Source organism: Bombina bombina, chromosome 4 (assembly GCF_027579735.1).
Source record: "Bombina bombina isolate aBomBom1 chromosome 4, aBomBom1.pri, whole genome shotgun sequence".
NCBI lineage: Eukaryota > Metazoa > Chordata > Amphibia > Anura > Bombinatoridae > Bombina > Bombina bombina.
Genome location: NC_069502.1, coordinates 862,988,297 through 863,012,784, shown reverse-complemented (window position 1 = coordinate 863,012,784; position 24,488 = coordinate 862,988,297). Strand labels below are relative to the sequence as shown.

At 42.1% G+C, this 24,488-nt stretch overlaps 1 protein-coding gene and 1 non-coding gene across 2 annotated transcripts in view; both read left to right on the top strand.

Annotated features, from left to right (window-relative positions):
- Positions 1 to 23,229, top strand: part of LOC128657330 (gastrula zinc finger protein XlCGF26.1-like) — a 60,742-nt gene extending 37,513 nt beyond the window's left edge. The window contains exons 6-8 of the mRNA XM_053711633.1: positions 401 to 508; positions 18,505 to 18,612; positions 20,235 to 23,229. Coding sequence (XP_053567608.1) covers positions 401 to 508; positions 18,505 to 18,612; positions 20,235 to 21,391 — 1,373 coding nt within the window. The 3' untranslated portion in view covers positions 21,392 to 23,229. The remainder of the gene's footprint in view (positions 1 to 400; positions 509 to 18,504; positions 18,613 to 20,234) is intronic.
- A 1,114-nt stretch (positions 23,230 to 24,343) lies between these two features.
- Positions 24,344 to 24,415, top strand: TRNAP-CGG (transfer RNA proline (anticodon CGG)). The gene has a single exon. It is a non-coding gene; the product is annotated as a tRNA-Pro (tRNA).
- The last annotated feature ends 73 nt before the right edge of the window (positions 24,416 to 24,488 follow it).

Sequence of the window (24,488 nt, the reverse complement as noted above, 5' to 3'; positions counted from 1 at the left end):
GTACGTTCCATAGCCAAAAATACATCACTAATAGATAGCAGTTCTTTCTGCTTAACAAATGTGTCCTCAAGTGCTAATCTGTCTAGAACCAGATCTGAAATGGATCTTAGTGAAAACAGCTCTGTTGTTTCTATATTAATGAAAAAATATGATCAATGATGCATAAAATGTTCATAGATGGATATAAGGACAGTTCACAAGCCAAGTGTATGGAGGGACAAAAACAAAGGCAAATGTGATTAAGTCAGTCACTCCCTCGCATGCTTCTCGAGGCTTGCACATAAGTACAGTGATAAATTAAATTATAAAAAAAATGTATTTTATTTTTATCTTAAGTTTTTAAAAAAAAGACCATTGAGACTGTAAATAGTGATTCTTTTTTTTAATTTATTTATTTCAGTTGAAAATTATGCTAAGATTTCATGTAAAACGGAACAAACAGAAGATCAGCAGCTAAAAAATATAACAAAAGCTGCAGAGCAGGAAATATGTGCCAATACATGTACAGGTGAGTGTATGTGTGTGACTTGTCTGAGGGTCACAGGGCACAGGTGAGTATACATGTGTCACTTGTCTGAGGGACATATGGCACAGGTGACATGTAAGGGATGCAGGGCACAGGTGAGTGCACATTTGTGACGTGTCTGAGGGAAACGGCATAGGTGAGTGTACGTGTGTGACGTGTCTGAGGGAAACAGGGCACAGGTGAGTGTACCTACCTGTGTGACATGTCTCTGCAAGATAAGGCACAGGAAAGTGTATGTGTGTGTTGTGTCTCACTTTTAGTTCTACTACTCCCACCCAATAAAACACATAGATGAAAACTCACCTGTTATTTGTGGTGATTGTGATATAACTTATGTAGGGCTGAATTCTAAATATAATTATAGCAAAACACTGAAAACCGCTTCAGCACAAGGGTATGAAATGGCTCAGCAGGTAAAGGGATAGGTAAGTAAAAATTAAACTTGCATAATTCACACTTTTAAATTTACTTCTGTTTTAAAATGTGCTTCGTTCTCTTGGTATCCCTTGTTGAAAAGGAATACACACATATCCTACACTAGTGGGAGCTAGCTGCTGATTGGTGTCTGCACACATTTGTCTGTTGTGATTGGTTTACTAGATGTGTTCATCTAGCTGCCAGCAGTGCAAGGCTGTTCCTTCAGCAAAGGTGTCACGGATATCAGACTGCTAAGGCTACCCCCCACCCCCCTACAACCTCAGCCCTGTTGTTTCTCAGTGGTTTGGGGCTCCTCAGAGCAACCACCATCTCTGGAGACTGTTTGTTTGCTTTATGTTGGCATGTTTTTGTGTTCAGAGAAGAGTTGGTTTATGACCAGGAAAACCCTCCTAGGCTGGCCGGGCTCCTGGAACTCCCGGTCGGCCGCCTCACAACGGACACCCGCCTAACCCCTCTCAGGCTGGCCAGGCTCCTGGAACTCCCGGTCGGCCACAGGACAGCTGGAAACCCGCTAACTTTACCCCACGTCGCTCCAGCAACCATGTGCCCCAGAGCTCCGCTCTTTTGGGGATTAGTAGCCCCTAGGGAGGCCAAGAGGTGGTGTAATTACCGGAGGGGAGCTCCTTTGGGAACTGGGGGTTTTGGACACCCCTAACTCCATAACTTCAACGGACTGTAACTCTGGTCCCCAGTAACGAATCATGCTGATTTTTGGACTGTGGCATCTGGGGACCGAGAGCTTTAAAATGACACCGGGATCACCCGAAACCGCCACCCCTAAGTATTGGGATTATGTGAGACTGTGGCTCCTATGGAGGTGCCGGGCTGTCTGGAGGGGCGGGAAAATAGTGGGATTGTCCAGGGTCTTATCAAGATGAACTGTCTGTATAAAAGGAGTGTATGTTTTCAATAAAATCAATTCCTGTGTAACCTGAATGCTAGTGTGTCTAGTTATTTGGGTGAGCTCCAGCTAAAATCACTATCCTGAGCTACATATCAGCCTGTTCCAGGCAGAGGAAGGACACGCTGGAAGAGCTACCTAGTCTGGGTAGCTGGAGTCTGCCACAGGGTGGGACCCTGAGTTCTGGTGCTGTCAGGCATCAGGGGTGTCTACAGGCTGTGGTCACTTGCCAGCTACATAGCTGCAGTCGGCAGGGAGGAAGCAGGACCCCTTTTGGCGGAGCTACCCAGTCAGGGTAGCTGGGGTTATCCGTCACATTGGCTGGCAGCGGTGGGATCTGCTTCTTTTAAAAGGTTCCTGCTGACAGAGGAGACATACCACAGTAGCCACTAAATATGGAGGCAGAGTTCCTAGGGAGAGTACAAAAGATGCTGACTGGAACAAAGGATCCTTGTTCGGAACAGGACGTTCTGACATGGAGGAACCTTGCCCTTCGAGACCTTTGGTGGGAGGCTCTGCAACGGGAGCAGGAAAATGGAAAGGACCTCCCCACGAATGACACGAGATTCCGGGTACGGTGGACCGTGAGACTGCCTTTCCTGGGAGAACAGCCAAAGAAGGAATGGCTAGCTGTTCTACATAGACTGATCCAGCAAGAGATGTGGGTGGAGGACGGCTATCAAGCCCTCCAATGGCTCGCTATGCAAGCACAGCCATGGCTGGAGGAAGGATCCCCACAGAGGGCTTTGGCTTCAGCGGCCCTGGATTGTTGTTTACAAAAAGGACAGAGGACCCACAGTTAGGGAGCGAGACAGACCAGGGTCTGGAGGATATCTCTGGGCTCCAAGAGGAACTGCTGGATCTCTTGGAGGAGACCTGGCTGCTGGACGATCTGGATTTTATAATTGTCCAGGAAGAGGCACTGGTCAAGGAATACAAGAGGCTGCTGGATCTCGCTAAGCAGCGTGCCAGGAGCATACAGATCTGGGGTGCAGCCCTCTGGGATTCATGGAGCTTGACTGTGGAGGAGTGGCAGCAAAGAGAAAGGGAACCAGGGCTGCTGGATCCTGATCAGCAGTCTGGCTCTGTGCTTATAGACTTGGACAAGGGAGTCACTCCAGCAGAAGTGCTGACAACAGGGAAGAGAGCCGCCGGCCTCTTCCCAGCACCTGTAACAGCTCCAGGAAACCTGGGAGCGGAGGTAGTTGTCCTCCCTCCCCTTACAGAGAACCCCTTGCAGGTAGAGATGGATGTCAATAACTCTCCCCAGCAGCAGAACCCCTTCTCAGGAGTGGAGACAGTCAGTCTCTCTCCCCAGCGGCAGAGCCAGGAGCCGGGAGAGGAGACAGTTTGTCTCTCTCCCCAGCGGCAGAGCCATCCCCTGGGAGCGGAGGTAGTCGTCCTCCCTCCCCGTAAACAGAACCCCTTCCCGGGAGAGGAGACAGTCGGTCTCTCTCCCCAGTGGCGGAGCCGGGAGAGGAGACAGTCGGTCTCTCTCCCCAGCGGCAGAGCCATCCCCTGGGAGCGGAGATAATCCTCCTCCCTCCCCATAAACAGAACCCCTTCCCGGGAGAGGAGACAGTCGGTCTCTCGAGCCAGGAGCCGGGAGAGGAGACAGTCGTTCTCTCTCCCCAGCGGCAGAGCCATCCCCTGGGAGCGGAGGTAGTCGTCCTCCCTCCCCATAAACAGAACCCCTTCCCGGGAGAGGAGACAGTCGGTCTCTCTCCCCAGTGGCAGAGCCGGGAGAGGAGACAGTTGATCTCTCTCCCCAGCGGCAGAGCCATCCCCTGGGAGCGGAGGTAGTCGTCCTCCCTCCCCGTAAACAGAACCCTTTCCTAGGAGAGGAGACAGTCGGTCTCTCTCCCTAGCGGCAGAGCCAGGAGCCGGGAGAGAAGACAGTCTGTCTCTCTCCCCAGCGGCAGAGCCATCCCCTGGGAGCGGAGGTAGTCGTCCTCCCTCCCCGTAAACAGAACCCCTTCCTGGGAGAGGAGACAGTCGGTCTCTCTCCCCAGCGGCAGAGCCGGGAGAGGAGACAGTCGGTCTCTCTCCCCAGCGGCAGGGCCATCCCCCGGGAGCGGAGGTAGTCGTCCTCCCTCCCCTTACAGAGAAACCCTTGCAGGGAGAGATGGGTATCGATATCTCTCCCCAGCGGCCGAATCCCTTTCTGGGAGAGGAGACAGTTGGTCTCTCTCCCCAGCGGCAGCACAGTTTCCCATGGAGAGGAAGTAGCAGACCTCCCTCCCCAGCGGTAGATCTTCTCGGGAGAAGAGACAGACGGACTCTCCCCTCAGTAGCTAGGCAGGGTCTCTACCCTTTTCTTGTCCAGGAGTATTTCTCACACGGGGCAGGTTTTGCATTGGGCAAGGAGGATAAAATTGTATTCAGTTGGTGCCACATGTTTGGGCACCCAAGCTTTACCTGCCCCACCAAGGAGCAACCTCCCCCTCTGGTCTGGGGTGGGAATACAGCTGGGAAAACGGCACTAGCTTTGTGGGTGGGTCAGCCGGTACTCAACAGAGTGTCACAGAGGGAGACAGTTTGGCCATGGAACTTAAGGACACTGGAACTTGTGGAACAGCAATTGTTTGGGAGTCGGCCTTAGCAAACTTGTTTGGGACTTTGCATTATGTGACTATCCCTGCGCCCAGGGCGCAGGGTATAAACTCCAGCAGGAACCCCCCCAGGGTGCCCCAAGCTCAGGAGAGATGGGATAACCTCTCTCAGCAACCGAGAAGTGGAGGGCCACTGTTGGACAGCCCCAGGCTGACCCGTTAAGGGTCTAGCCGGATCTGCCGAACTGGAGGCGGGGAGATGTCACGGATATCAGATGGCTAAGGCTACCCCCCACCTCCCTACAACCTCACCCTGTTGTTTCTCAGTGGTTTTGGGCTCCTCAGAGCAACCACCATCTCTGGAGACTGTTTGTTTGCTTTATGTTGGCATGTTTTTGTGTTCAGAGAAGAGTTGGTTTATGACCAGGAAAACCCTCCTAGGCTGGCCGGGCTCCTGGAACTCCCGGTCGGCAGCCTCACAACGGACACCCGCCTAACCCCTCTCAGGCTGGCCAGGCTCCTGGAACTCCGGGTCGGCCACAGGACAGCAAGAAACCTGCTAACTTTACCCCACGTCACTCCAGCAACCATGTGCCCCAGAGCTCCGCTCTTTTGGGGATTAGTAGCCCCTAGGGAGGACAAGAGGTGGGGTAATTACCGGAGGGGAGCTCCTTTGGGAACTGGGGGTTTTGGACACCCCTAACCCCATAACTTCAACGGACTGTAACTCCGGTCCCCAGTAACAAATCATGTTGATTTTTGGACTGTGACCGAGAGCTTTAAAATGACACCCTGGAAGTGCCGCCGCTCCACCGGGATCACCCGAACCCGCCACCCCTAAGTATTGGGATTATGTAAGACTGTGGCTCCTATGGAGGTGCCGGGCTGTCTGGAGGGACGGGAATGGCGGGAAAATAGTGGGATTGTCCAGGGTCTTATCATGATGAACTGTCTGTATAAAAGGAGTGTATGTTTTCAATAAAATCAGTTCCTGTGTAACCTGAATGCTAGTGTGTCTAGTTATTTGGTCGAGCTCCAGCTAAAATCACTATCCTGAGCTACATAGCAGCCTGTTCCAGGCAGAGGAAGGACACGCTGGAAGAGCTACCTAGTCTGGGTAGCTGGAGTCTGCCACAGGGTGGGACCCTGAGTACTGGTGCTGTCAGGCATCAGGGGTGTCTACAGGCTGTGGTCACTTGCCAGCTACATAGCTGCAGTCGGCAGGGAGGAAGCAGGACCCTTTTTGGCGGAGCTACCCAGTTGGGTTAGCCGGGGGTATCCGTCACAAAAGGATAACAAGATAATGTAGCAAAATTGATAATAGAAGTAAATTAGAAAGTTTTTTTTAAAGTGTATGTTCTATCCAAATCATTGAAGAAAATAATTAACGGCTAGATTTAGAGTTTTGTCGGTAACGACCCGCGTAGCTAACGCTGTTTTTTTTCCCCCCGCACCTTTTAAGTACCGCTGGTATTTAGAGTTCACAGAATGGCTGCGTTAGGCTCCAAAAAAGGAGCGTAGAGCATAATTTACCGCCACTGCAACTCTCAATACCAGCGGTGCTTACGGACGCGGCCAGCTTCAAAAACGTGCTCGTGCACGATTCCCCCATAGGAAACAATGGGGCAGTTTGAGCTGAAAAAAACTTAACACCTGCAAAAAAGCAGCGTTCAGCTCCTAACGCAGCCCCATTGTTTCCTATGGGGAAACACTTCCTAAGTCTGCACCTAACACCTTAACATGTACCCCGAGTCTAAACACCCCTAACCTTACACTTATTAACCCCTAATCTGCCGTCCCCGCTATCGCTGATACCTGCATATTTTTTTAACCCCTAATCTGCCGCTCCGTACACCGCCGACCCCTATATTATATTTATTAACCCCTAATCTGCCCCCCACAACGTCGCCGCCAGCTACCTACAATAATTAACCCTTAATCTGCCGACCGGACCTCACCGCTACTATAATAAATGTATTAACCCCTAATCCGCCTCCCTCCCGCCTCAAAAACCCTATAATAAATAGTATTAACCTCTAATCTGCCCTCCCTAACATCTCCGACACCTAACTTCAATTATTAACCCCTAATCTGCCGACCGGACCTCGCTGCTACTCTAATAAATGTATTAACCCCTAAAGCTAACCCTAACACCCCCCTAAGTTAAAAATAATATAAATCTAACGAAATAAATTAACTCTTATTAAATAAATTATTCCTATTTAAAGCTAAATACTTACCTGTAAAATAAACCCTAATATAGCTACAATATAAATAATAATTATATTGTAGCTATTTTAGGATTAATATTTATTTTACAGGCAACTTTGTATTTATTTTAACCAGGTACAATAGCTATTAAATAGTTAAGAACTATTTAATAGCTACCTAGTTAAAATAATTACAAAATTACCTGTAAAATAAATCCTAACCTAAGTTACAATTAAACCTAACACTACACTATCAATAAATAAATTACATACAAATCACTACAAATAAATACAATTAAATAAACTAACTAAAGTACAAAAAAATAAAAAAATAATTTACAAACATTATAAAAATATTACAACAATTTTAAGCTAATTACACCTACTCTAAGCCCCCTAATAAAATAACAAAGCCCCCCAAAATAAAAAAATGCCCTACCCTATTCTAAAATTAAAATTGAAAAGCTCTTTTACCTTACCAGCCCTTAAAAGGGCCTTTTGCGGGGCATGCCCCAAAGAATTCTGCTCTTTTGCCTGTAAAAAAAACATACAATCCCCCCCCAACATTACAACCCACCACCCACATACCCCTAATCTAACCTAAACCCCCCTTAAATAAACCTAACACTAAGCCCCTGATGATCTCCCTACCTTATCTTCACCACGCCGGGTATCACCGATCGGTCCTCCAGAGGGTCCCAAAGTCTTCGTCCTATCCGGCAAGAAGAAATCCAGAAGAGGCTCCAAAGTCTTCATCCTATCCGGGCAGAAGAGGAGATCCGTGGTGAAGACAAGGTAGGAAGATCTTCAGGAGCTTAGTGTTAGGTTTATTTAAGGGGGGTTTGGGTTAGATATGGGGTATGTGGGTGGTGGGTTGTAATGTTGGGGGGTGGTATTGTGTTTTTTTTTACAGGCAAAAGAGCTGATTTCTTTGGGGCATGCCCCGCAAAAGGCCCTTTTAAGGGCTGGTAAGGTAAAAGAGCTTTTCAATTTTAATTTTAGAATAGGGTAGGGCATTTATTTTTATTTTGGGGGGCTTTGTTATTTTATTAGAGGGCTTAGAGTAGGTGTAATTAGTTTAAAATTGTTGTAATATTTTTATTATGTTTGTAAATTATTTTTTTATTTTTTGTAACTTAGCTTTTTTTATTTTTTTGATAGTGTAGTGTTAGGTTTAATTGTAGATAATTGTAGGTAATTTATTGATAGTGTAGTGTTAGGTTTAATTGTAACTTAGGTTAGGATTTATTTTACAGGTAATTTGGTAATTATTTTAACTAGGTAGCTATTAAATAGTTATTAACTATTTAATAGCTATTGTACCTGGTTAAAATAAATACAAAGTTGCCTGTAAAATAAATATTAATCCTAAAATAGCTACAATATAATTATAATTTATATTGTAGCTATATTAGGGTTTATTTTACAGGTAAGTATTTAGCTTTAAATAGGAATAATTTATTTAATAAGATTTTTTTTATTTCGTTAGATTTAAATTATATTTAACTTAGGGGGGTGTTAGGGTTAGACTTAGCTTTAGGGGTTAATAAATTTAATAGAGTAGCGGTGAGGTCCGGTCGGCAGATTAGGGGTTAATACTTGAAGTTAGGTGTCGGTGATGTTAGGGAGGGCAGATTAGGGGTTAATACTATTTATTATAGGGTTAGTGAGGCGGATTAGGGGTTAATAACTTTATTATAGTAGCGGTGAGGTCCGGTCGGCAGATTAGGGGTTAATAATTGTAGGTAAGGTAGCAGCGACGTTGGGGGCGGCAGATTAGGGGTTAATAAATATAATATAGGGGTCGGCGGTGTTAGGGGCAGCAGATTAGGGGTACATAAGTATAACGTAGGTGGCGGCGGTGTGCGGTCGGCAGATTAGGGGTTAAAAAAATTTAATAGAGTGGCGGCGATGTGGGGGGGCCTCGGTTTAGGGGTGCATAGGTAGTTTATGGGTGTTAGTGTACTTTAGAGCACAGTAGTTAAGAGCTTTATGAACCGGTGTTAGCCCAGAAAGCTCTTAACTCCTGGCTTTTCTCTGCGGCTGGAGTTTTGTCGTTAGATTTCTAACGCTCACTTCAGCCAAGACTCTAAATACCGGCGTTAGAAAGATCCCATTGAAAAGATATGATACGCAATAGACGTAAGGAGATCTGCGGTATGGAAAAGTCGTGGCTGGAAAGTGAGCGTTAGAAACTTACCTACACGACTCTAAATACCAGCGGTAGCCCAAAACCGGAGCCTCTAATGCTGGTTTTGACGGCTAACGCCAAACTCTAAATCTAGCCGTAAGATAATTAAATGGGGAGGGGGGGTGTCCGGACGGCAGCAATGATAGACTCAAAACTAGAGGCTCCTAATGTTTCCTAGATCATCTAACGATTATCCAAGGAATAAATAAGCATCCACAAATACCTCACACAGATAGTACTTTATGAGTTATTGCTGCACCTACAGAAGATAGTACAAATTGGAGTTCTAATCTGGACCGATAGCAGGGTAAGGCAGTGGCCTTACAATGTTATCCTGAACTGCCTCAACCAGCAAGCGGGATTAAAACAGGCTTTCTTACCTACAAATTTAAGATGGAGGAGTTCCATAAGGCCCTGCACATCTTGCTTGTAGACTTTGCACTTAAAATTAATAGCAATGTTACTGCCACAATGGAGATAGTACAGTGCGGCTATAAAGGAGATGGAATCAGGCAAGCCGTTAATTCCACGACAGATACTAATCTCCTAGTCGCTTATCAGAGTGAAGAAAAACAGCCATCTATGCCCACTACTGAGAAATGCAGAAGGATCCGGAGCCCAGTCAAGAGAGAGGAAAGCCCTCAAAGAATGTTATCTACCTCGATCAGCCCACCTATCTGCGCTAAAGCCATACTGGAGCCCGAACTGGAGGAAAGTATCCTAAAGCTTCGGAAGGAACCACACATTACCATACAGCTTCAGACACCGCTTCAACAAACTTTTAACACCGTTTTTTTTTATTGTGGAAGCGAAGATCAGTTGCTCACCCCTGACCTCATACCGGGAATGTGCGGCCGAATTCTGTGGTCGAGAGTCAGAGGATCCGGATTTCTCCAACATAGGTGTGTCCGGTCCACGGCGTCATCCTTACTTGTGGGATATTCTCTTCCCCAACAGGAAATGGCAAAGAGCCCAGCAAAGCTGGTCACATGATCCCTCCTAGGCTCCGCCTACCCCAGTCATTCTCTTTGCCGTTGTACAGGCAACATCTCCACGGAGATGGCTTAGAGTTTTTTAGTGTTTAACTGTAGTTTTTATTATTCAATCAAGAGTTTGTTATTTTAAAATAGTGCTGGTATGTACTATTTACTCAGAAACAGAAAAGAGATGAAGATTTCTGTTTGTATGAGGAAAATGATTTTAGCAACCGTTACTAAAATCCATGGCTGTTCCACACAGGACTGTTGAGAGGAATTAACTTCAGTTGGGGGAACAGTGAGCAGTCTCTTGCTGCTTGAGGTATGACACATTCTAACAAGACGATGTAATGCTGGAAGCTGTCATTTTCCCTATGGGATCCGGTAAGCCATGTTTATTAAGATTGTAAATAAGGGCTTCACAAGGGCTTATTAAGACTGTAGACTTTTTCTGGGCTAAATCGATTCATTATTAACACATATTTAGCCTTGAGGAATCATTTAATCTGGGTATTTTGATAAGATTATATCGGCAGGCACTTTTTTAGACACCTTTCTCTTTAGGGGCTTTCCCAAATCATAGGCAGAGCCTCATTTTCGCGCCGGTGTTGCGCACTTGTTTTTGAGAGGCATGACATGCAGTCGCATGTGTGAGGAGCTCTGATACATAGAAAAGACTTTCTGAAGGCGTCATTTGGTATCGTATTCCCCTTTGGGCTTGGTTGGGTCTCAGCAAAGCAGATACCAGGGACTGTAAAGGGGTTAAAGTTAAAAACGGCTCCAGTTCCGTTATTTTAAGGGTTAAAGCTTCCAAATTTGGTGTGCAATACTTTTAAGGCTTTAAGACACTGTGGTGAAATTTTGGTGAATTTTGAACAATTCCTTCATATTTTTTCGCAATTGCAGTATTAAAGTGTGTTCAGTTTAAAATTTAAAGTGACAGTAACGGTTTTATTTTAAAACGTTTTTTGTACTTTGTTATCAAGTTTATGCCTGTTTAACATGTCTGAACTACCAGATAGACTGTGTTCTGAATGTGGGGAAGCCAGAGTTCCTTCTCATTTAAATAAATGTGATTTATGTGACAATGACAATGATGCCCAAGATGATTCCTCAAGTGAGGGGAGTAAGCATGGTACTGCATCATTCCCTCCTTCGTCTACACGAGTCTTGCCCACTCAGGAGGCCCCTAGTACATCTAGCGCGCCAATACTCCTTACTATGCAACAATTAACGGCTGTAATGGATAATTCTGTCAAAAACATTTTAGCCAAAATGCACACTTATCAGCGTAAGCGCGACTGCTCTGTTTTAGATACTGAAGAGCATGACGACGCTGATAATAATGGTTCTGAAGGGCCCCTAAACCAGTCTGATGGGGCCAGGGAGGTTTTGTCTGAGGGAGAAATTACTGATTCAGGGAACATTTCTCAACAAGCTGAACCTGATGTGATTACGTTTAAATTTAAGTTGGAACATCTCCGCATCCTGCTTAAGGAGGTATTATCCACTCTGGATGATTGTGACAAGTTGGTCATCCCAGAGAAACTATGTAAAATGGACAAGTTCCTAGAGGTCCCGGGGCTCCCAGAAGCTTTTCCTATACCCAAGCGGGTGGCGGACATTGTAAATAAAGAATGGGAAAGGCCCGGTATTCCTTTCGTCCCTCCCCCCCATATTTAAAAAATTGTTTCCTATGGTCGACCCCAGAAAGGACTTATGGCAGACAGTCCCCAAGGTCGAGGGAGCGGTTTCCACTTTAAACAAACGCACCACTATACCCATAGAAGATAGTTGTGCTTTCAAAGATCCTATGGATAAAAAATTAGAAGGTTTACTTAAAAAGATGTTTGTTCAGCAGGGTTACCTTCTACAACCAATTTCATGCATCGTCCCTGTCGCTACAGCCGCGTGTTTCTGGTTTGATGAGCTGGTAAAGGCGGTCGATAGTGATTCTCCTCCTTATGAGGAGATTATGGACAGAATCAATGCTCTCAAATTGGCTAATTCTTTCACCCTAGACGCCACTTTGCAATTGGCTAGGTTAGCGTCTAAGAATTCTGGGTTTGCTATTGTGGCGCGCAGAGCGCTTTGGTTGAAATCTTGGTCAGCTGATGCGTCTTCCAAGAACAAGCTACTTAACATTCCTTTCAAGGGGAAAACGCTGTTTGGCCCTGACTTGAAAGAGATTATCTCTGATATCACTGGGGGTAAGGGCCACGCCCTTCCTCAGGATCGGCCTTTCAAGGCCAAAAATAAACCTAATTTTCGTCCCTTTCGTAGAAACGGACCAGCCCAAAGTGCTACGTCCTCTAAGCAAGAGGGTAATACTTCTCAAGCCAAGCCAGCTTGGAGACCAATGCAAGGCTGGAACAAGGGAAAGCAGGCCAAGAAACCTGCCACTGCTACCAAGACAGCATGAAATGTTGGCCCCCGATCCGGGACCGGATCTGGTGGGGGGCAGACTCTCTCTCTTCGCTCGGGCTTGGGCAAGAGATGTTCTGGATCCTTGGGCGCTAGAAATAGTCTCCCATGGTTATCTTCTGGAATTCAAGGGGCTTCCCCCAAGGGGGAGGTTCCACAGGTCTCAGTTGTCTTCAGACCACATAAAAAGACAGGCATTCTTACGTTGTGTAGAAGACCTGTTAAAAATGGGAGTGATTCATCCTGTTCCATTAGGAGAACAAGGGATGGGGTTCTACTCCAATCTGTTCATAGTTCCCAAAAAAGAGGGAACGTTCAGACCAATCTTAGATCTCAAGATCTTAAACAAGTTTCTCAAGGTTCCATCGTTCAAAATGGAAACCATTCGAACAATTCTTCCTTCCATCCAGGAAGGTCAATTCATGACCACGGTGGATTTAAAGGATGCGTATCTACATATTCCTATCCACAAGGAACATCATCGGTTCCTAAGGTTCGCATTCCTGGACAAGCATTACCAGTTCGTGGCGCTTCCTTTCGGATTAGCCACTGCTCCAAGGATTTTCACAAAGGTACTAGGGTCCCTTCTAGCTGTGCCCCAAGGGGCATTGCTGTAGTACCTTACTTGGACGACATTCTGATTCAAGCGTCGTCCCTTCCTCAAGCAAAGGCTCACACGGACATCGTCCTGGCCTTTCTCAGATCTCACGGATGGAAAGTGAACGTGGAAAAGAGTTCTCTATCTCCGTCAACAAGGGTTCCCTTCTTGGGGACAATAATAGACTCCTTAGAAATGAGGATTTTTCTGACAGAGGCCAGAAAAACAAAACTTCTAGACTCTTGTCGGATACTTCATTCCGTTCCTCTTCCTTCCATAGCGCAGTGCATGGAAGTGATAGGTTTGATGGTAGCGGCAATGGACATAGTTCCTTTTGCGCGCATTCATCTAAGACCATTACAACTGTGCATGCTCAGTCAGTGGAATGGGGACTATACAAACTTGTCTCCGAGGATACAAGTAAATCAGAGGACCAGAGACTCACTCCGTTGGTGGCTGTCCCTGGACAACCTGTCACAAGGGATGACCTTCCGCAGACCAGAGTGGGTCATTGTCACGACCGACGCCAGTCTGATGGGCTGGGGCGCGGTCTGGGGATCCCTGAAAGCTCAGGGTCTTTGGTCTCGGGAAGAATCTCTTCTACCGATAAATATTCTGGAACTGAGAGCGATATTCAATGCTCTCAAGGCTTGGCCTCAGCTAGCGAGGGCCAAGTTCATACGGTTTCAATCAGACAACATGACAACTGTTGCGTACATCAACCATCAGGGGGGAACAAGGAGTTCCCTGGCGATGGAAGAAGTGACCAAAATCATTCTATGGGCGGAGTCTCACTCCTGCCACCTGTCTGCTATCCACATCCCAGGAGTGGAAAATTGGGAAGCGGATTTTCTGAGTCGTCAGACATTGCATCCGGGGGAGTGGGAACTCCATCCGGAAATCTTTGCCCAAGTCACTCAACTGTGGGGCATTCCAGACATGGATCTGATGGCCTCTCGTCAGAACTTCAAAGTTCCTTGCTACGGGTCCAGATCCAGGGATCCCAAGGCGGCTCTAGTGGATGCACTAGTAGCACCTTGGACCTTCAAACTAGCTTATGTATTCCCGCCGTTTCCTCTCATCCCCAGGCTGGTAGCCAGGATCAATCAGGAAAGGGCGTCGGTGATCTTGATAGCTCCTGCGTGGCCACGCAGGACTTGGTATGCAGATCTGGTGAATATGTCATCGGCTCCACCATGGAAGCTACCTTTGAGACGAGACCTTCTTGTTCAAGGTCCGTTCGAACATCCGAATCTGGTCTCACTCCAGCTGACTGCTTGGAGATTGAACGCTTGATCTTATCGAAGCGAGGGTTCTCAGATTCTGTTATCGATACTCTTGTTCAGGCCAGAAAGCCTGTAACTAGAAAGATTTACCACAAAATTTGGAAAAAATATATCTGTTGGTGTGAATCTAAAGGATTCCCTTGGGACAAGGTTAAGATTCCTAAGATTCTATCCTTCCTTCAAGAAGGATTGGAAAAAGGATTATCTGCAAGTTCCCTGAAGGGACAGATTTCTGCCTTGTCTGTGTTACTTCACAAAAAGCTGGCAGCTGTGCCAGATGTTCAAGCCTTTGTTCAGGCTCTGGTTAGAATCAAGCCTGTTTACAAACCTTTGACTCCTCCTTGGAGTCTCAACTTAGTTCTTTCAGTTCTTCAGGGGGTTCCGTTTGAACCCTTACATTCCGTTGATATTAAGTTATTATCTTGGAAAGTTTTGTTTTTGGTTGCAATTTCTTCTGCTAGAAGAGTTTCAGAATTATCTGCTCTGCAGTGTTCTCCTCCTTATCTGGTGTTCCATGCAGATAAGGTGGTTTTACGTACTAAACCTGGTTTTCTTCCAAAAGTTGTTTCTAACAAAAACATTAACCAGGAGATTATCGTACCTTCTCTGTGTCCGAAACCAGTTTCGAAGAAGGAACGTTTGTTGCACAATTTGGATGTTGTTCGCGCTCTAAAATTCTATTTAGATGCTACAAAGGATTTTAGACAAACATCTTCCTTGTTTGTTGTTTATTCCGGTAAAAGGAGAGGTCAAAAAGCAACTTCTACCTCTCTCTCTTTTTGGATTAAAAGCATCATCAGATTGGCTTACGAGACTGCCGGACGGCAGCCTCCCGAAAGAATCACAGCTCATTCCACTAGGGCTGTGGCTTCCACATGGGCCTTCAAGAACGAGGCTTCTGTTGATCAGATATGTAGGGCAGCGACTTGGTCTTCACTGCACACTTTTACCAAATTTTACAAGTTTGATACTTTTGCTTCTTCTGAGGCTATTTTTGGGAGAAAGGTTTTGCAAGCCGTGGTGCCTTCCATCTAGGTGACCTGATTTGCTCCCTCCCATCATCCGTGTCCTAAAGCTTTGGTATTGGTTCCCACAAGTAAGGATGACGCCGTGGACCGGACACACCTATGTTGGAGAAAACAGAATTTATGTTTACCTGATAAATTACTTTCTCCAACGGTGTGTCCGGTCCACGGCCCGCCCTGGTTTTTTAATCAGGTCTGATAATTTATTTTCTTTAACTACAGTCACCACGGTATCATATGGTTTCTCCTATGCAAATATTCCTCCTTAACGTCGGTCGAATGACTGGGGTAGGCGGAGCCTAGGAGGGATCATGTGACCAGCTTTGCTGGGCTCTTTGCCATTTCCTGTTGGGGAAGAGAATATCCCACAAGTAAGGATGACGCCGTGGACCGGACACACCGTTGGAGAAAGTAATTTATCAGGTAAACATAAATTCTGTTTTCCTTTCTCTTTTTGAAGGCATTAAAATGACGGGACCTAGGAGCTGGACACATGAGGTGTCACTACTGTCCACTGTAAGGAGTATGCTGGCTACGTACCTCTCAGAAGACACCCAGATCATTATAAACTTTAGTTTCGGAGTGGGGTAAAGTTTTGCTCTAAGACCTGATATTAGCACTTGTCCCACATTTGTTTAGACTTTCTAACTTACAACATGCAGTCATAAGGTGTTTCTTTAAGATTTCAGATCATGTTACTAAATGTGTTTCTCTGGATCTTACTTTAAATTCCATTTATTGTATATATGTTTCTAGCTTTGCTAGCTCCTATAGTTTATACTAGCTAGGTTACAAAATCTTAGCTATATACTTTAATTAGAAGGTGCCTTCTGGATATATAGTTAAGTCATCAGTTTTTCCAGAGTCTACATTTACCCTGTATACACTCTAGTCATCAATACTCATATTCATAAACTCTATGTGATTAAATCACGTTATATTTAACGCAGATGGATCTTCTACTTCTTAGAATATTCCACTTCATTAAGCTGTATACTAAAACTACTAAAGGGACTGAGCCTAGCATACTCCACAAACTAGGGAAAATTACACAAATATATAGCGTTGAGGCTAAATGGCTATGTATTTTACTGCTTGCATGTCCCTCTAGTACCTGTGGCCTTTTGTCCATCTATAAGTCACATTTGATATAATTGAGGATATATTATTGTTTTGTTAGGTCTAAGATTAACCTTTTTCAAATGTCTTCTTTCACGTTGAGGGTTAATCTGATTTACCTGTTGACATATGAGATTGATAAATGTTATTTTTATACCAATTTTTTAGGTATTTACCAGGTACTGAATATATATATATATATATATATATATATATATATATATATATATATATATATATATATATATATATATATATATATATATATATATATATAATATGTTTCTCCTTCATTTCTAAGCTATATGATCTAGTTTACTAAGATATTGAATAATTCATGCTAGTTTTCATTACTGAGGTACTAAACTTGTCATATATAACAACCCACTAAGGGGATTAATTTATTTTCTACTTTGGTTGACCTGTTGCTGGGCATAGGGCTCGTACCCAGGTGGCAGAGTTTAAGCATACTAAAAGGAGGAAAATAATCTTCTTATAATATAGCTCTAATTCAATCACATTTTCACCTAGAAATAACCCAGGTTTTATTATACCTCATTGCTACAAAGAAAAATTTATAACCAATACCCTTGTTATATGCAATTGGATTCTTAGATTCCATAGAGTGGTAAACTTATATTAGACTGGTCTTTATTAAACCTGATTTCTTTTTATATATACATGTACTAGAATAAGCTTATAAGTGACCCTATTATCAATAGGTCCTATAAAAATAACCTCAAATTATTAAGGTGCTGGATATTTTTCCCCCCTCCCCATATAGTGCTCTGGCATTCTTGATTATGCACAGAGACTTACTTTCAGTTTCTCTCGTAAACATCGCAATTAATATTATATCCTTTTATTCTCTAATCTCGCACCCATACCTAGGTTGATCATATCTATTCACAGATATTTTTTTGGTTCATGTCTAATATGACTAAAAAGTTGTCATTTGTCACCCCACATTATAATTGGCCCATATAAGGGCTCTATTATTATGGGAAACCAAGCCGTTCTCTATCTGAACAAATAATTCCATTAGGAATGTATGGCTAAGTGAATCATATGTGGTTACATATACATTTAAAGTTTTCATATAATATGATCAAACTCCTACTGTTTATATCTTTATATTTTAATAGGTATTATTACTGTATGTACATGTTTGATGGCAACAATGTATGTCAATGCTGGGGCTGCAGCCCATGGGGCTCAAAAGACTTATATCACGCCATGACTAAAGTGAATTAATTCAAGCTATTATACATTGTTTGCTTTCTCCCATTGTATGTATAACTATGATGTACAAGTTTATACAGCTTACAAACTTCTTGTATACTCTCTCTTTTTGTCACAAAGTTGTGTATAATAAAAATTCAATAAAAAATATTTTAAAAAAAAGATAATTAAATGGGCTATAGTGAGATTTTAATAAGCAATGGAGAATAGATTTTATTTTCAAAATTTCAAAAGAAAACTTTAATACGTCTCACATGGGAATTGGTTACAATAGGGGCTGTATTTGCATCGAGTAAAATCACTGATACTAATTAACTCACTTTAATACATGACACAGGTTGTATTTACTGTTGTGCTAATGTCATTACATAGAATGTTTCTTACTGATGTGACTGCTAGTGATGTAGGTTCAAGCGTATTTACCTTAACCCTTTAAGTGCTTATGACGGCTCTGAACCGTCGCAAATTGTCCCAGTCAGGTGCTGACGATGGCTGAGAACTGTTATTAGCACTCACCCACCTTAAGGGCAATCTGGGGGCTCCCACTGACTCCCACCCCTGCAATCTAGCCTGTATAGTGACAGGCTTTGCCGGGGCTTCAAGTTTCGCACTGTGACGTCACGCGCTATGACGTGATGACGTCACTGCGCAACTTGATTTAAAAATTACAATGTACAATATAGGGAAATGGGGGCATGCGGCTTAGAAGTCTGTATATAAGCATCTACAGACCCCTAAGACCCACGGTTGGAAAGGTAATCGCCCAACCTTTCCAGCGGTATAAGTCTTGTGGATCTGGAAAAAAATTTAAAAAGTTAAAAATTAAAATATAAAAAAAAAAATCCAGCTTAGCACAAAGGGGGGAAATGGCTTATTAGCACAAAGGGGGGAAATGGCTTAGCATTTAAAGGGTTATATTGCACCATTTTTCACATTTTGTTTTAAACCATTTTTTTTTTTTTTTTTTTAAAGGAGGCTACAGAAATTTTAAAGATTTTTTTTTTATTTTCTTCAGGTGAAAATGATGCTAAGAATTCATGTAACATGGAACAAACAGAAGATCAATGGCAAAGAAATATGGCAGAAGCTGCAGAGCAGGAAATATGTGACAATAAAAGTACAGGTAGGTGTAAGTGTGTAAGATATCTGTGGGATGGAGGGGATAGGTGAGTGTACATGTCTGACATGTCTGAGGAAAGCAGGGCACATGTTAGTATACGTGTGTTATATGTCTTAGAGAAGCAGGGCACAGGTGAGTGTATATATGTGACATGTGAAAGGGATGCAGGGTACAGGTGAGTGTAACTGTGACATGTCTGTGGGAAACGGCACAGGTGAAGGTACTGCGTGACATGTCTTTGGGAAGTAGGGCACATGTGAGTGTACGTGTGTGACATGTCTTTGGGAAGTAAGGCAGGCACATGTGAGTGTACGTGTGTGACATGTCTGAGGAAATCAGGGCAAATGTGAGTGTACGTGTGTGACCCTTGTGAGGGATGTAGGGCACATGTAAGTGTTTGTGTGTGACATGTCTATTAGAAACAGGGCGCAGATGAGTGTATGTGTGCAACATGTGAAGGTTGCAGAGCACAGTTTAGTGTATATATTTCTTTTTATATAAAGTGATAATCTGGTCTTTATTACAAGTAAAGAATATGGCATAAATGCAACATTCTTTAACAATAAAACTGAATGTTTTGTGCACATAAGCACTCATTTTGCATATTAAAGCGCTTTTAAACTTAATCCTCTTTCCTGTGATGTAAATGCTTTTAGCCTTTTTTAAGTTAACTCACTAACTGGTGGTTTGATGTTATTTTGGAGATTTGTCACAAGTTGTTATCCCTTCGGTTTAGCTGTATTGAGGTCTTTAAGCCTTTCAGCTAAATACTCCTTGTCATCTAAATGATATAACAGAATTGCTAGATTAATACAGTTGGCTGCGGAGCTGCTGATTATCCCAGAAGGTGTAGTTGACACGTGAGTGAGATTCTTCTCTCTGTTGAAGATTTTATATATTGCTTTGATATACTAAACCACTTGGGGCCATTTTCATTGTTTTGTTGTTCTAGAGTCATTCTTGTTTTAACCACAAGAACACAAGCAGTAGTTATAAAGATAAGTTTAGGGGTTATATTTATGATTGTGCGAGCGGACATGATCGGATATAGCTGATCATGTCCGTAGCACATCGATAAATGCCGACATTATACGCTCTCGGCATTTATCATTGCACCAACAGTTCTGGTGAACTGCTGATGCAATACCGCCCCCTGCAGATTCAGGGGGTGTCAATCAACCCGATCGTATTCGATCGGGTTGATTTCTGTTGGCCGCCTCAGAGCAGGCGGACAGGTTATGGAGCAGTGGTCTTCTGAAAGCTCGCCGGAAACATGGGGCATAAAGCTTCCTACAGAGCTTAATAAATATGCCCCTATGGGTTGAAATAATTGTATTACTAAAAGTTTCTGTAGACATCATTTTAAAAGGACTAGATACATTAGGTAGAAAAATAACATTAATTTCTATTTAGTTTGGTCTTTGACTAAGTGTGAATTCTCAGAAATTATCTCTAATGTTCAGTAAACTGCCCTTAAGCCTTAGCATGGAAGCTGGGGAAAGGTCTAGTTGTCACAGTGTCTACTACAATTGTAGGGGACTGACTAAATTAGAACAGTTTATATGTTCTCATGATAAAAATTATGTAATTAATAACATTCCTCCCATTGTGTTTCTTATTGACAGGTGAATTCACAAACTGCAATTATTCTAGTTATGATCAGAGTGCAGATGCTTCTTTACATCTTCTTCAAAATCAAAGAAGCCACGTGGGAAATTTCTGTTCCGAATGTGGGAAATGTTTTCTTAAGAAATCACATCTTTGTAAACATCTGAAAATTCAAACAGGAGAAAAGCCATTTTCCTGTCATATATGTGGTAAATGTTTTAACCATAAAAACATTCTTGTTGCTCATCAGAAAATCCATACAGGAGAAAAAGGATTTTCATGTTCTGACTGTGGAAAATGTTTTACTCAGAAACCACATCTTATTACGGATCAGAAAATTCATACAGGGGAGAAAACATTTTCATGTTCTGACTGTGGGAAATGTTTTACTACAAAATCAAATCTTATTACTCATCATAAAATTCATACAGGAGAGAAAGCATTTTTATGTTCTGACTGTGGGAAATGTTTTACTCAGAAATTAACTCTTATTAACCATCAGAAAATTCATACAGGGGAGAAAGGATTTTCATGTTCTGACTGTGGGAAATGTTTTACTCTGAAATCAACTCTTATTAGGCATCAGAAAATTCATACAGGGGAGAAAGGATTTTCATGTTCTGCCTGTGGAAAATGTTTTACCCTGAAACCATCTCTTATTGCACATCAAAAAATTCATACAGGAGAGAAAGCATTTGTATGTTCTGACTGTGGGAAATGTTTTACTCTGAAATTAACTCTAATTAGACATCAGAAAATTCATACAGGGGAGAAGAGATTTTCATGTTCTGACTGTGGAAAATGTTTTACTCAGAAATCAACTCTAATTAGACATCAGACAATTCATACAGGGGAGAAAAGATTTTCATGTTCTGACTGTGGAAAATGTTTTACTCAGAAATCACATCTTATTAGGCATCTCAAAATTCATACAGGAGAGAAAGGATTTTCATGTTCTGACTGTGGAAAATGTTTTACTCAGAAACAAAATCTTATTACACATCAGAAAATTCATACAGGAGAGAAAGGATTTTCATGTTCTGACTGTGGAGAATGTTTTAATCTGAAACCAACTCTTATTAGGCATCAGAAAACTCATATTAAAAGAAATCAGAGTTTAACCTCAGTGCAGGGGGTGATACGTAGTTGTCACCCACACAATACCAAGTGCTGATGATGACTGCATGTGACCCCCTGGGGCGTGCAGTTTTGTAGCTGTTTGAGGTTCCTTCTGTACCTCTAGCATTTATGAGGTAACCCCAGGGTGGATTTGATTTAAATCAAATTGATTTAAATCACTAGTCAGTAAGACTGATTTCAATTATGGTTTTCATTTTTAGAATAAGTTTCAGACTATTTTTTTAACAGTTATACCAGGCTATAACTAAATTCATTATATATCATTAGATATGCAGGGATAGATCATTGAAATTATTTGGAGGTAAACTATCTCCAGTTTAATTGATTAATCATTCATATTTGATCAACTTTTCACCTGTACTTTAGTGGAAGGGGAAAAATTATTACATTAATAATAACAATAGAAACAGTTTTATTTACCTAAAACAATAACATTACTTTTCATTTTTAATGCTTGCTCCTCCCTCCTCACACTTAAGTCCTTGTGCAGATTTATTCCACTCCAAACAATCTTCTATTCAGTAAACTTCTTGAAACTTAGTATGGCTTGATTCTGTGTACATAGATTTGCAGGGGAGCAATGGTATTAAATTAATGTCAAAATTTAAAATTTCATGATTCAGAAAGAACATGCCAATTTACATCTCTTATGTAATTTGCTTTGTTTTCTTTGTATCCATTGTTGAAGGCATGCATAGGCAGGCTCACTTAGATGCAATGCACTTCTGTGAGCTAGGCTGCTTGTCACTGTCTCAGCCAATGTATTCAGATAGGCCCCAATAGAGTATTGCTCTCCTTCAACAAAGGATTCTAAGAGAATAAAGCAAATCTGATAATGGCAGTAAATCTGAAAATGGTAGTCTCTATCTGAAACCCAAAAGTTATCCTTCTTTCCTATGTCATGGAGAGTCCACAACTTCATTCCAATTACTAGTGGGATATTCAAATCTTGGCCAGCAGGAGGATTCAAAGAGCACCCCAGCAAAGCTGTTAAGTGTAAGTTCTCTTACCCATAATCCCCATTCTCTTTGCCTCTGTCAATGGAAGATGTGTGAAGATGATGTCTGAAGATATTTAATCCTTTTATGGGTACTTTTCCCTGCAAGCAAGGATTGGGGTTGTCAAGGTATATGTAAAGATTAATATATATTATTATATATGTACCAAATGATTCATTCATTCATAAAACATTAAATGCTTTGACTGACCAAATTCAATCCTCCCCCACTTCTGTGATTACACAGAATTGATCACAAAGTCACTTAAAAAGAAATGGCCATGTTTATTTTGTATATTAAAAATCTTGGATACAACATGAAGTTTCCCTTCCTGATGAACAGGATTCTCAAGATAGGAGACACTTTTTCCTGATTAACATAGCTTTTGAAGCTCATAGCCCTGAAAGAGTGTGTTCTTTCTAACATACATTAGATCTACTGAAAGGATATCAAATTGCTAAAACCTATAGTACTCACAGGAAAGAAGACAAAACTGAAGTGGCTCAAAAACTTAGGAAAAATCTTTGACCGATTATGAAATCATGTTTTTTTGAAAATATAGACTAACAGACATTTCTAAGATTTATTCTGAGAAACTCGTACCTACTGGGCAAACAATTTAATCAACAAAATCAAAGCACCAACACAGAAATTATCCCAAAACATGGGCTTGCTCCACAGAACATTTTTCATACATGTTGTTCATTAATAATAGAATTTATGAACCCAGGGATTGAAGGAGATGGGAAAAATTCTCTATGCTGCCTATTCTGGTGTATATTTTAGTGATAGTGTTGTATTTCTTTAGGTGAGGAAATTGCTTTAGATAGTTATTTTTTTTGTACACGTCATAAAATAAACATCATACTCTTAAGTGCTCTGAATTGTTTAATGTCAGCACTTAGGGTAAAAGAGCATTATACATCAGTTTTAGACCTCTTATTTCAAGAATGATCTTTCTGTGGACAGAGATTCCATGTTAACATCTTTTCTTGACTTGTTTTTCTTCACTACCCTGAGATCTTTGAAACCTAGGTTTTTATTATAGTCTGATTGGTTAAGCATAGAGTACGACAGAGTCTGTTTCCACAAATTGTATTTCTTGGTCTGAATATAATTACATAAAGATGCTATATACAGTATATTTGGACTACAAGACTGAAAACCATATTATTTTTTTAAGTGGAATGTGTGTTAGAGACCTCTTTGAAAAAGTTCACAAAAAAAATAAAAAACATATAAAATGGCATCCAAGGCTCGTTGGTCTAGGGGTATGTTTCTCGCTTAGGGTGCGAGAGGTTCCGGGTTCAAATCCCGGACGAGCCCTACTTTTCTGAAAAAAGAAAACCATAGAACTATTTCCTTTAAATAAAACCATAGAACTATTTCCTTTATATAATAATTAAGAGTTAAGTTCACATAAAAAAATAAAAAAAACATAGAATACAGAATCTAAGGCTCTTTGGTATAGGGGTATGATTCTCGCTTAGGGTGTGAGAGGTCCCGGGTTCAAATCCCAGACAAGCCCAACTTTTCAGAAAAAAGAAAACCATAGAACTATTTCCTTTAAATAAAACCATAGAACTATTTCCTTTAAATAATAATTAAGAGTTAAGTTCACAAAAAAAATAAAAAAAAACATATAATATGGCATCTAAGGCTCATTGGTCTAGGGGTATGATTATCGCTTTGGGTGCGAGAGGTCCCATGTTAACACCTTTTCTAGACTTGCTTTTCTTCACTACCCTGAGATCTTTGAAACCTAGGTTTTTATTATAGTCTGATTGGTTAAGCATAGAGTACGACAGAGTCTGTTTCCACAAATTGTATTTTTTGGTCTGAATATAATTACATAAAGATGCTATATACAGTATATTTGGACTACAAGACTGAAAACCTTATTATTTTTTTAAGTGGAATGTGTGTTAGAGACCAGGTTGAAAAAGTTCACACAAAAAAATGAAAAACACATATAAAATGGCATCTGAGGCTTGTTGGTCTAGGGGTATGATTCTCGCTTCGGGTGCGAGAGGTCCCGGGTTCAAATCCCAGATGAGCCCAACTTTTCTGAAAAAAGAAAACCATAGAACTATTTCCTTTAAATAAGAGTTAAGTTCACACAAAAAAAATAAA